At 37.3% G+C, this 13,970-nt stretch overlaps 1 protein-coding gene across 1 annotated transcript in view; it reads right to left on the reverse strand.

Annotated features, from left to right (window-relative positions):
* Positions 1-1,247: 1,247 nt before the first annotated feature.
* The window catches only part of SMC1B (structural maintenance of chromosomes 1B), a 38,340-nt gene continuing 25,617 nt past the window's right edge, over positions 1,248-13,970 (reverse strand). Inside the window, exons 18-25 of the mRNA XM_076344273.1 lie at positions 12,679-12,832; positions 11,143-11,241; positions 10,091-10,247; positions 9,173-9,327; positions 6,488-6,639; positions 6,166-6,235; positions 1,631-1,741; positions 1,248-1,358 (exon numbers count right to left, since the gene is read on the reverse strand). Coding sequence (XP_076200388.1) covers positions 1,248-1,358; positions 1,631-1,741; positions 6,166-6,235; positions 6,488-6,639; positions 9,173-9,327; positions 10,091-10,247; positions 11,143-11,241; positions 12,679-12,832 — 1,009 coding nt within the window. The remainder of the gene's footprint in view (positions 1,359-1,630; positions 1,742-6,165; positions 6,236-6,487; positions 6,640-9,172; positions 9,328-10,090; positions 10,248-11,142; positions 11,242-12,678; positions 12,833-13,970) is intronic.

Genomic DNA, 13,970 nt, shown 5'->3' on the forward strand with positions numbered 1-13,970 from the left:
TGGATTCTGAATTAAGGGACTGATGGTAACTTACAACTTACGCTCAGAGTTAAGTAATTTTATTTAATAAAGTGTGGCAGCAACATAAGTATTTGATAAACATCTGTCTACAGTATAAGTAAGTGGACACATTTATGTCATTGAAATGTTCCCATAGGAACATGCTATCTGCTGCTCGCATGTCATTCCTTCCTTATGCAGTAACCCCACATGTCCAGACATCATCAGTTGTGTGCAACAAGCACAGTATTAGCAACACGTTACAAGGTAGAGGTGTATAAGCAGCATGGTGGATAAAAGGAAGCTAGTATATGAACTTAAGAAGATGTAAGTATTATGAACAACCATAAACCAAATAAAGCTCTTCAGCATACACCAAGGTGAAACATAAGCCACATGAAGTGATTAGAGCTCTCTCAAACAGTGTTCTGTATGCAACTTTATTAACTTTGCTTCTTACATGAAGCGCGGCCATCAAAATAAACTCGACTTTACTGGGACAGCTACATAATAACAATCTCAAACCAATATACTTTTTTCTAAGGCTGCTACCTGTATGGCATCTGACTCACACCTCTTTTATTCTTTCCACTTTTGTGTGAGGTAGAATACCTCAAAGGTGAAGTTTTTCCAGGTTATATCACACCTAGAGAGATATATGATGAGCTTTTGTAAAATTAACTAATATTTTCATAAGGTTGCAGCAGAAGACCGAAGTGTTACTGGGCATCACAAAAGTCACGTAAGGTAACGGGCAGATTCCAGTACCATCTTGTTTTAAAAAACAGGAAATAATCCTATCTGAAGGCAAACAGATGCAGCTGCGACACAAAAGAGTTTGTAAAGGTCTTGACTAGTGGTAACATGCACCTAAACAGCGCACTGGAGATATGGCTAAACACATTACTTTTCATAAGAAAAGGAAAGGCTTATTCTTCGTAATAGTGTGCTTATGTGAACCCGTAATCCTTCATCTTAAGGCAAAAACACCTAAAACATTTGAAGAGAAAGTTTTGCATACCAGAATGTACACACTTCAATAACGACCTCTGGCGCTCTCTTACTTGTTAACAAAACTGTATCAATGACCAGCAGTTGCTTCCTTCAGTATTTTAGAAAACTGCTTTGTCTGAAAGGTAAACATTTCCCTATCAACCTCTAACAGCCACATTCAAACTCAGATTTGTTACAGTCAGCTGTAAACACAGTTCTTGCTGTTGTCACCTGGCCCTGAAATCATCCATGCTTTATTCCGAAACAGAACTGCGCTTGTGCTTCTCTGTTCTTTCCTGGTCATCCATGTCTGGATACTCGGTAAGATCCAAAGTCAGTACTCGACTGAACATAAAGTCATCATGCTGAGAAGAGGAAGGATCATACAATTGTAAAACATTTCTGTAATTTGAAATAAGCATTTCATAAATGACTATGAGATACAATAATGAGCTTCAGTTACCAAAATGATCTTTTCATCGAGCCGGTACCTGCACTTATTTCTGAACACGAAGTAGTTCAAATCCAGCAACACAATTATGTACATGATTGACTGTAGTAACACGGTGTAAATCAGTACTTCAACAAAAACCAGCGTGTATTATTTTAACAAAACTTGGTAATAAGTAATTGTTACCTCTGGACACACTCCAATCAATGCGTCTGCTTTGGAATAAAACTCTTCCTTTAGAGAAATAACTATCATTTGAAGCTGTTCATGTGCCTGTTCTCTAATGAAACTTGATACCTTTGGAAAGAAGCCAAATATTTCAGTAAGTTAGTTCTGGCAGACTTAAACCATGCTATAATTAGGGAATGATGAGGAAAGAACTGAACTTCGTTAGCCGCAGAATTCAGTAATTCAGTTACGAAATAAGCAGGATAAAATGAGAAATAAAACAGTCTTAAGACAGGTACTTCGCATGTTCTTAAGACAACCCCTCGGATTTGCTGCTTTTTGAAAACACTTAAAATAATCACTTGCTCCAATGAATAAAGTTATAGAAAAAGGTCAGTGACAATGAAAAATATTTTACTTAATATAACTACAGAGGAAGGGGGAAAATTCCTGAATAAGGAAAAAAAAAGTGTGAAAAGGTTGTTACTGGCTGTATACTAAGATCTTAAATACATATTAGTTCGCTGCGGACAGCAACATTCTTTTCAACGATCTGCAAAATAAAAGGACAAATATTAAGTTATAAATTGGTGACTGAATAAGGCAGTATGCCGCCATATAAATTAAATGCTGAATAAAGGAAAACCAGTACATTTTTAATTAGACTTTTGTCTGCACAGTTATAGCTATGTGATAGGGAAGTCATTTTTTTAATGGAAGAACTGCCTTTAGTGAGTTACATAATTCACATTCATTTTACAGTATAATTACAAGTAAATTATTGGAGATACGCTTTAGTAAATCCTTAAACTGAAAGAACGGAAAGAAAAAGACTTAGTTCTAAGCATAAAACCTGGATACCAGTGAGTACTAGCAACATAACATTTTCCATATATCATTTTTGCTCACTTGCAATATTTAATTCCTCTGTCTGAAGGTTTTGGTGCTTTCCAATAACAACTGCATCTTGCAGATAAGGGAAGAGATAGAAAAGACCCTGGGAGCAGGGAAACATTAAGTGAATTATACTTGCAGATCACTGCAATTTTGCTTTTCCTCATTCTGCAATTTAAGACACTTTTCACACATGCTTGAAGAATAATCTAACTCTCCTTATAACAAAACCTAGATAGATGTTGAAGCCAATCAAAGGAATCTTCTAGGAAACCACTATTTTGTCACCCTCTTCCTGAATTACACGGGAATGTGTAACTCCGTGCATATTACGGAATATCTGCTCTCCAAGCGTATTGCCCATCACAGCCTCTATCACAGGTTGCCTGCTTCATGTTGCTTACGTGAAAAGAGCAGCCTTTGTAGTAATCCTGCCCCAACCCCTCCACGCTGCATCTGGTTACGGGAGCAGCAGGCAGGAGAAGGACTGCAGAAGGGCAGTAGGCCAAACAGGACGTTCTGGACTGGGGCCGTGCAGCTGGTATGCCCCAGCCTTACGGGAGACGGGCATCTCTAGCCATGAAGGTTACAAAACAGGTAGAAGCCCAATTCAACTTCAAAGCAGGAAGCTCAGCCTAACTTCCCAGTCAGGTTAGATGGGCCCCAAGGACTCAACTAAAGGCTTAACGTAGACTACTAAGGCAATTTCAGGGTTAACCCTAATGTGTAATATAATGAAAGTTTAATAGCTCTTTGGCCATAAAGTGCTATTTATGGATGTTATTTTTATAAATATACATTAGACCAGAACTTACGTTACTTAAAACTTTCTGCATTAATGTTCTTTATTTTCTTGAATATACATCTTAAAAACATACATTATTGTTGCTGATGCGTCAAATGAAATATGATACTTTCAAACTGTAAAAAATGCTACCAATTGAAGGTTACAAGCCTAGCAACCATTTGGCTAACAACTGTTAATATGACCGTCTTTTGTGGGCTATGAGTGTGATTTTTACCTGAAGAAAAGTAAACCACATTTGAAATACATTTGAATTGAGAAACTCAGTTGCATAAAAGAAAAATCAGCTGTTCTTTGTTTATAGCGTTCTGAAAAAGAATGGTGCTCAGCATATTCTTAGGTATAAAGTGGACATCTCTTCTGCCAGATGTGACAGAATGAGCCTACTCAAAGGCAAACTGCAGCAAAGTGCCTCATTACTGTGTTTCTCATCAGGTGTGTTAATGCATCATTTGTAGTCTCTATGGAGAGTTGGTTAACATACTAGAAATCATGAACTTCATGGAATGTGTACGTAATTGACAACCGGTGCATCTATAACTGCAACAGGAACTTATGTGGATAAACTAAAGTCATCCAGGTGATAACCTGCAATTTTGTTAGGCATGATCTGGGACCCCTGCCCGGCTCCAGACAGAACCATGGAGAATTTTACATTCTTATCGAAAAGACCACTTCAGAAATCTGCAGAGATAGGAAGTACTAGACACCTAATACACTGCAGCTTTGATGAAAGACAAAAACGTGAAATTTAGCATTAAATAGTGTAATAGCAGACAAGAAAGACAGGAAAGGAAAACTTGGAGGCAGCCTGCATAACTCTAAGTCATCAGCCATGATACATTTGACTCCAGAATTAAGAATAACATCCAGAAAACACAATACTGGTATTTAACCAGAATACGTGATCTTCAACTGTTATGTCAACTCATAGTGGTCCTGAGTGAAAGCCTAGTAACTAGAAGAGTATCTTGTTAAAAAGCTTAGATCACGGAGGTGTTTTGTGATCACTTGATGTGTAACCTTGTGTTGAGGTTTAACCCAGCAGGCAGCTAAACACCACACAGCTGTTCACTCCCTCCCCCCCAGCCCCTCAGTGGGATAGGGGAGAGAATTGGGAAGGAAAAAAAAAAGTAAAATTTGTGGGTTGAGACAAAGACAGTTTAATAGGACAGAAAAGCAAGGGAAAATAATAATAAATAAATAAATAATAATAATAATATACAAAATAAGTGATGTACATTGCAACTGCTCACCACCCACCGACCAATGCCCAGCCAGTTCTCGAGCAGCGGTCACCGCCCCCCCGGCCAGCTTTCCCCCAGTTTATGTACTGAGCATGATGTCACATGGTATGGAATAGCCCTGTGGCCAGTTTGGGTCAGCTGTCCTGGCTGTGCCCCCTCCCAGCCTCTTGTGCACCTCCAGCCTTCTCAGTCGGCAGAGCATGGGAAGCTGAAAAGTCCTTGGCTAGTGTAAGCACTGCTCAGCAACAACTAAAACATCCGTGTGTTATCAACATTGTTCTCACCCTAAATCCAAAACACAGCACTGTACCGGCTACTAGGAAGGAAATTAACTCTATCCCAGCCAAAACCAGGACACCTTGTTTCTAATCATGTCATTGAGAGCCAAACCCTAAAGCTTGCTTAGTTATTTTCATTGCAGTCCCATATACCTAATCCGGTGTTGCTGAAACACACTGGACCGAGTTAAAACAGACTCAGGGCATATCATCTGCTTGGAAGTAGTGGATGATGGGTATCCCTCACGGACTTGTGTCCCAAGGAATGTTTAAGGAACTTGGGTTCAGGAAAACACTTCTCACAATGCTACGTGGAGTCAGTAATCTCCAAGAAGGAATTTTATCTGGCAGGCACAAGTAGCGGAGCTTCCCCAGCTGTCTACTATAGAGGTACCCTCCAAGTAAACTCTGATGCACTTGGCACATCAGGTAACTCCACTGGGGGTGGGGGGGTGGGGGGGGGAGGAGAGAAAACAAAAAACCCAGTTTCGTGTTTATAAAACTGGTTTTGTCTGTTAGGCTCTACCAAGACTGACATCACTGTTAATGCAAATAGAAATACAGCTCGATCTTACTTTATGTGGAAAAGAGTGCTTCCATGGAAGAAAATCCAGGCACATGCGGATATCTTTTTGACTCCTCTCCTACATACAATCTCCTTGTATTGAGTCTCCTGCTCCCAGCGGCTGACATCTACAGCTGGCAACCTTTACTGTTTGTGTCCTATCTTAAGTTTTTGTTACAGTGAACAGTTATTAGCAAAAAGGGAAAGAGAAATTGAGAGGACAGGAAGCTATTTTAATCAAGCAAGAATTCACGTGCCTAGAATGATGGGAGTGACAGCCCTTAATTGGTGTTAATGTAAAAATATTTAGTAGGCCAATTACATAAAGTAAATACTGCAGTGATAGAATGACTTGATTTTCAACATACTGATACACTCCTTTCTGCTTCTTAGACATAAGGGAACTCAAAGGCCTTAAAAATTCCAACCAAAGAAACCCAACCAGCAATTCACAAGTGACCTTCATGTCAGATCGTACCACACATAGTCATGCTGCATACTTTCACACTCCTGACCTATTTTTCTCAACTTCACAGTTTGGGGACTGATTAAAACACACTTAGATTTACCAATTTAAACCTGGCCCTAGTCTAACATCTCATACAACCACTATTTCAGTCCTAAACCCAATATATTTTAAAACAGGTTAAGACAGTGTAATCAATCTCTTTATCCCAACAACCTGTAATGAAAAGTCGGCATCCTTCTACAAAATGTATCATTATATTGTCGATAAAAGGATAAGGCGAAAGGGACCAACTTACTTTATCAATGTTGGTGTTATCCAGGGCAGCATCTATCTCATCTAAAATAAAAAAAGGTGCTGGCCGAAAACTGTAGAAGACAAGACAGTATTTTGCATTTAGATGCAAAGATGTTAATAAACATTCTAATTACTTCAGAGATTCACTTACTCTATCATAAAATTTGGTAAGAAGTAATGACAGGTAAAGAATAAGGACTTTAGTAATGTTTGAATACTCTATTAGCAGATTTTTTAAAAACGTGTTTGTAAGTGTAACACTGTCTATCTTCCTGCCACTTACTCAGCCACATACTTGGATAATACCGTAACATTTCTTTTACCTGTGTATAGCAAACACAAGAGCCAGAGCTGCCACAGATTTTTCACCTCCTGACAAACTGTCCATTGGCATAAAGCGTTTTCCCGGAGCCACGCAGTTAAAGCCAATGCCTTCCAGATAAGGCTCCTCAGGATTTTCAGGACTAAGGAATGCCTGGAAACGCATACATTTCATTATTAATAGTGACATTTATAAAATTATTAAGATGGGTACTTTTTAGGTTTAAATACTGACTGAACTAGTGTCGTAACTTAGCTTCATTTGTAGGTAACACCTGTTCATCTACACTGAAGAGCAGCACTATAAAATTTCCCAGTGAATATGCCTTTGTTAACGAACCATGAGCTAGGAGGCTAATTAACAAAACCATTTTGGAAATAGCACCACATCTTCGGTATTTACAGACTTTCAACTACTAAATAAACTTGATTTTATCACCTTTTATGTAATTGCTTTATTTTTAAATTTTTTTTAGACTTCAAAAGCGGTTTTCTTTTTTGTTTGGAAGTAAATATACTTCCGAAATCACACTTTTTTGTGAAAGGCCCGTTTTATAAAATCTAGCTTTGAGCTGGAGAAAGATTTTAATATAGGTAGGCTTTCTCTATACTTCGTATCCTGGTTCCCAGGTCCAAAACTTCAAAGTATTATTTTAAAGGAATGGCCATTTTACCAAACCATTAAAAAGTATGATGGATAAGCTAATTGCTACATGGTTTATTTTTCCCATTAAATAGAAGAGACAATAAGATAATAGTCTCTTCCCCTCTGCACAAGTAGATACAGATAAAAGAAGAATTTCCATAGTTGACACTCATTCCAAATGGCTCCTCTCGGATCATAGATACAGTGGAAGAAAAACAAAACCAAAACACTACAGGTACTTTGATTTAAAATAAGTTCTGTGGTAAATAGTCCTGGAAGTAAGATATAGTGCTTGCAGTATCTTTGTTTTGTCGGAGGTATGCATATTTTCCTTTTTCTCTGCTGAGAGAAGGCCTGTTGTCGTTATTACAGTGTTCTTCAGGCTGTAAACATGTCAAATATCTTGCAATGCAACTGCCAGTTCTATGCCATTGCATGTATCTATGCAAGAGGAAGTTTTTTTCAGATGTTGGGACACTGTTAGCAAAAATCATCTTGTAGCTTACTAGGGGGTACATATATTCCTTGCTCAAAGTATGAAAGGAACAACATTTCTCTCTCCACAGAAGAACGGAAGAGAACTGGTGGTGAACCCAGCAGTGAATATGTGTATGTACAGTTTCTTAGGCAGTAGTTTCTTTTAAGGTACTTCTAACACACAATGTGCTGATGAAACAAATTTTACTGAGCGATATATTCAGTGCACGCATGTTTGGAGTCCAGAATCTCTGGAAGTTAAACTAACTCAATCTATCAAAGCTTCTCTTTCTTGGACTGGATAGTAAAGCTTTATTAATAAATGTTATTAATACAATAATATTAAGAAATATTAATTTTAATATTAAGAAATTTTCATGTTAAAAATTGTTAAGGTTGCTTAAAAAGCATCTGTTCAAGCTGCAACCTAGGCCACCTCCTCTGACAGCAAAACTCAGAGCTAACCCTTTCCTTAGCTAACCACAGCAATCGCCACACACAGAGCAATCATTTCTCTTCCAATGCAATTAGAGCAGCTTCCTTCAGCTGCTATGTTAGTATCTAGCAGGCAGCTTTAGCTTCCCAGCTAATCACAGGATAATCTCTTGACCAGGTTACCACTATGGTTCAAATCAAGGCACAGCATCACAGACCTCAAAGAAAGCACGCAACTAATTTTTGGCAACGCATCTGGAAAATACTGGTTGTTTCAGAGTGATGCAAAGTCAAGACCTGCCTGATGTTTAGTCTAGGGGAGAAGGTATGTGCCCAGTAATCATGAAGAAAGAAATGCTTTATTATCCTGTCCAACCTAGAAGCAGAAAGGATATGTTTAAATGTATTTAAGGTGTTCACCGAATATCTGACTCTGAGGGAAAACACAAAATCTGAAGTTTAAGACAGACAAGAGTTCAAGCCTGAGCCCTTTAAACATTCAACCATCTACCATCAAAGCATTTGGGAGTTTCCTCTTTACTTTCGGCATTAATACTGGAACACTAGCAAAGATTAATACAGTTGTGACACAATTTTCCTACAGGTTTCTTAAAAGTTGCGAACACATTTAAGTCTGTCTTTTTAAAGTATTTATTTAAGTGGGGTATAAGGAGCTTCAAAACCTCATACAAAACACTAGCACCGAAACAGTGATTTATGATTTTTAGTTTTATCTATACTAATGATTAAGTGTTTTTAATCACTTTTTATTGGTATCACTAGATCTGTAAACAAATGTTATTTTTAAATGAAGTACTTGAATATATTTCACATTTGTGTCATGGTAATTTACAAGTCTGCTAAATACAAAGAGTAAAACTAACCCAAACCGAGTAGTTCCCAATTTTGTTAATACTTTAGATCACATTACTCTAATGTCAAGCATGCTTTGGCATATTACCTATTCCTCCTCTGACCCTAAAATTCTGAAGTCTTTATTATTTGTGTAATTTTCTTCTTCAGGACTGAAACTGTCTTTGGAAACTAAAAGTGTTACTAAGTTCTCTTATTCTAGAGAACAAAGCATCAAGTAGGCCTTTTAAGCCAAGCACCTACGAACATGACACACCTGAGCACTACTGTTTCTGCAAAGTTTCTTGTAGATCTGATCAATGGCTATGGAGGCATGCTCAAAGCACCGGCTAAAAAGCTCATATCTCCTTTTTTTCACCTGTTCAAATTCTTGCTTGCACGTTCTGGCCTCCTTTCTGCTGGTCTCAAAAGCTATGAAAAAAATGCTGAAATTACTCCATAATAAGCCTCTAAGCAAACACACAGAACAAATATATATTTGTGTACCGTAACAAGCATCAAGGGAAGTATTTATTGCAGAAAGAGGTTCTAATGCACACACAAGGAGCATACCAATATTATGAGTTTCCTTCCAGCTTTCAAATGGAGGCCCCAAAACTGAAAAGTTAGGATATATTCAAATCTGCTCTATGCCACATTCATCTGGAGCAATGAACAGAATTCTTCTCCTAATTCCTTCCGTAAGCTGGGTAGCCTTAAGCAGCACCAGCATTTACCTGTTACAGCTTCAGATCTCCTTGTTTTTCTTAATATGTTAATGTCTGCAGTGCTCTTTGAGAATACTGATAGTTTTGCGGTAATGCTCATGTCTGAGTTCTGGACAACGTATATGTGCTCCTTCAATTATTAAAAAAAAAATTTAAAGAATTTTATGATTAAAGTCAGTAATTTCTAGAAAATAAGTAAAAATACTTTATGATGTCATTTGGCCAACAAAGTATCTTTCCAATCATTCAAACTGTATTTCAATAAACTACTACAGAGTAAAGTATATGTTAATAAATTGTTTACATTTAATTAAAGAGACAACTGAGGATAAACACCTGAGCACAAAAAATACCTTAATAGCTGAAATAAGCAAAATCAGCGGGACCAACCCCAGAAAGAAGAATTTCAATTAGGGTGAAAACTCTCACAGTCACAAAAGAGATTAAGACGGAAGACTCAGTGTTACCATCTATTGATTCTTGGAACTTGTCCCGAGCTATCTGTAATTTCTCTACTGCTCTCAGGTTTGGAGCAGCTGTCTTCATTAAAGTATTCTCTTTAGATTTTATTTCCTGCTGAATCTGGCTCAGATGATCCTCTATATCTTTATCAGACTCCAGGTCCTGAAGAAAAAAATAAAAATACTAGAACAATAAAATTTGCTTTTAGGCCAAGACATTTCATCATATATGGCAAGCACTCGTAGTTTCTGGAAGAAGTGCCCCACTCATCGAATAGCTTAACTGGAAACACAACAAACCAGAAAACTCCACTCAGTCTTAGTTCTCAGAATAAATTTACTAGGTCCTAAGCATTGTTCCACAAGACCTTTAAAAACAGACCACAAATTCCCTAGAACTCTGGGTTTAAATACAACATGGGAGGGAGGATTAGCTGGCTTCACTACTTGCTTTGTAAAGAAAACCTTTGAAGACAGGTTCTCGATGAATTCTTTGAGACAAGTTCCAGTGATGACAGATTCATCCCTTGCTCTGTACCTAGCCTCTGACATTTAATTATTTTCCTTATGATTAAAAAGGAAAAAAAAAAATCTACAAAAAACTGCTGAGAAAAAACAACCTAATGGACTGCTCCAGAGGGAAGTATGGTGAGTCTCAGCCTCTGAAAATACTACAGAGAGAAGGCCGCACAACCCCCCTGGCAGCCAATCATTGGTTTCTAGCGTCTTGAGTCATAACCTATAGTGTTGGAACGTAAAGGCAGAAGGTAAAGGAGGAAGGAAAAATCAGAGTTATATTTACTGTTTCTCCATTCTATTTTTATGGTTTAGGTAAGCTTTAAATTAAATTTAGTTATATGGGAAATTAACCTATCCAGAAATCCCATACATTAGTGCTATGTATGATTGCAAAACCAGAACACACACACACGCACTTAGGCTTAACTGTTTTTAGTAAGTTTCACTTAAAGACTAGGGTGAAGAGTAAATAATTTCAACAAGTAAAATATTTTAAATAAAAAACTCCATCTCTAATAATTTCAAACAAAAAAGATTACCTTCAGGTCTTCTGCTAGGCTGCTGTAGTCTATCTGAATTGCTTCTTCCCTTTCATAGATACTTGACGTAGTCCGAATGCCTTCTGTTTCAGTTCCTAGCTATAAATATGAAGGACATTCCAGTTCAGAAATATGACAGTTAACTTTTAAACTGTTAAAACAATACGTTAAAAGGATATAAAATGAGGAGACAGTGGTAACATGGTATGAGGTAAACTTCCATAGCTCCTCCCCTAGCCAAAATGGAGTTAACAGTTAGTTAAGATCTTATGAGTCTAATTAAAAAATGCACCTTTTAAATGAAGACAAAAACATCTGCTAATTTCAGTTTGAAGCTAAGATGAAAGCAGCAGTAATTTATTTGTAATATATTTAGAACAATGTGCATACTGTAAATATCCTGATTGGAAAGATTTACGTTCCCATGATTAATTCAATCCCCTTTCAAGGAAAGGCTCTGAAGTGTGTAAGTTGAGGCGTTTGTTCCACTCATTTGGCCTCAGAAGAAATGAGTAGCTTCACTTCTGTATGGCGTAAGTAGAGTATCTTCTGGACACCGTAAGCCTGGATTTCAAACAGCTACTTTCCCTTGAATAAAACACGTGCTGCGTGTCGTTACCAGTCCCTTTCCCACCAAGATTCTTTCTCAGAACCAAATCTTACTGGTCTTCTCAGTGATATTAATTAGGAATCCAAGTTGTTACTCCTACTGCCCCCCCTCCTTGGTTTCATCTCTTCCTTATTCATAAACAGCGAGAGCTGAGCTGCCTACATACTCTGATGATTAGCAGTTCATGTCCTTTCCCTTCAGACTGCCTACCTCACTGCCTTCATTCTGTTTGTCTTCTGACCCACTCATTCATACCTATCCTCCAGCAAAAGTACTTTTCTAAGGAATCGGTTCAACAAGACGCCTTCCAAATTCACAGACTTGTTACAAGTCCCTCAAAACCCATAGCTTTCTTTTGTAACAGGGGAGAAAGTTTAACTTCTCCTCACAACAGATATGCTGGAAAAAGAGGGAAGACTGAGAAAAATAATGAGGGTCAATCCTCTGATAGCAGGAGTATTTCTATTTTAGCCTATCCCTAATTTCTGTGAGTATCTACATCTACTAAAGACAAAAGGATGATTTTAGACAGCATTCATATTATGGATGATTAACCGAGTATTATATCAATCCATGTACATGCCATATTTATTTACATTTCTGAATTGACCCGTGTGTCCTCTTACATATGCGTATCTGGAATACTCCTTCATACCCGTTTGCTTGTACCACAGCGTTTTTATATATTTCACAGGAATACATTTCAAGCACTAGCAAATACACTTGCAAACAGTATTTCTGTCTACAAAAATACACAAAAATCCTTCTTTTGAATGGATGAGGCCTGATCACATGAAAACAATTTATTTATTTTAATATTACTATGCCAGACACACAGTCCTCTAAGGAAAAAATAAGTATCTTGAAATTTAAGACTGAATAGTTGCTCCTCCGTGATATCTGTCTTCTGTAAACATTTTAAGTACCTCCACTTCACTGATGTCATCCAGTGACCCAGACAGAAGCTTTATTTTCAAGTCCTGCACCTTGCATTCAAGAAGCATATTATGTCGTCTTAATCTTTTCTCTTCCAGAGAAGTTTCTATAGCTGTAGCTTCCTTTTGTAATTTTGTAGCTTCCCTACGTACACAAAAGGCACAAAACAGTTAAAGAGCAGAAGCATCGCTGCCAGTAACATCCACAGCCATACAGCATGAAAAACAGTTACCAAGCTCAAAGAGGGCTTTTTCCTCTATAATCCCCATCAAACATAAAGGAAAATGGTACTTAATTTCTTCCATCCCCTTTATTCTCCCAAATTACTCAAGAGGGAGCTGGGAACCACACACTATTCTAGCATGCAAGCTAACACTCTGGTATTCTGTATTAACTCTTAACTCTATCGCAAGGTAAAGGCTAGTAGCACGGACACGGTTTCAGTATATTTGCCAAATTCACGCTATAGGAAAGGTGGATATTTGAACATGCTAACTATAACTAAACTCTGTTCTGTTCAGCTGTGAACATGTTTGGAGATTTGATCCTTGTAAATTTAATCAAGTATCTTTTATCATTACTCTACTTGAAATACACCTTGTTTCTTTGCAACAAACTCCTTTGATAGCATCAAGTTGCTAAATAAGGCAGACACATAACAGTCTTACATTGTTAAAATTACATACTATAAAATTAATTACTAGGCATACAGTCTATGAGTTTATACAAAATTCCACAAGTTTACCTAACTATACTGTGCCAACATGTTGCTTTTTTTAAACATAAAGACAACTCATGATTAAGAGACATTAAATACACCAATAATAAGCAAGCGTAAGAAAACTGAAGTATAAACTGTCCCCAAAGCAGTTAATTTAAAAGAACAGTAAGGACAAAAGTGAGCTAAAATTAGTATTAGTTTAAAGTATCCAACACTCGAAAGGCCTAGAGAAAGTGAGAACACTGAAATTAGAAAAAAAAATCTCTCATTAATTGAACCAACTGTACAACTCCAACAAAAATATAAAACTACCAGCAAACTTAATATGTCCCCGCCAATCAAGTTGTAAGCTAATACATACTTATCAGAAGTCACTACATATTTATCAGAAATCACGACGAGACCTACAGTAGGTAGATAATAAGATAATGTTATTCTATATGGTTTATGGGATGGCTCTCATGAAATAATCTTGTTCACACTACTTTTGGGAACCACATACCGAATTAGAAAAACACTTTTTAACTAATGCATACTGTAAATGCAAATTACCATGCCTCT

This window comes from Aptenodytes patagonicus, chromosome 1 (assembly GCF_965638725.1).
Source record: "Aptenodytes patagonicus chromosome 1, bAptPat1.pri.cur, whole genome shotgun sequence".
Taxonomy (NCBI): domain Eukaryota; kingdom Metazoa; phylum Chordata; class Aves; order Sphenisciformes; family Spheniscidae; genus Aptenodytes; species Aptenodytes patagonicus.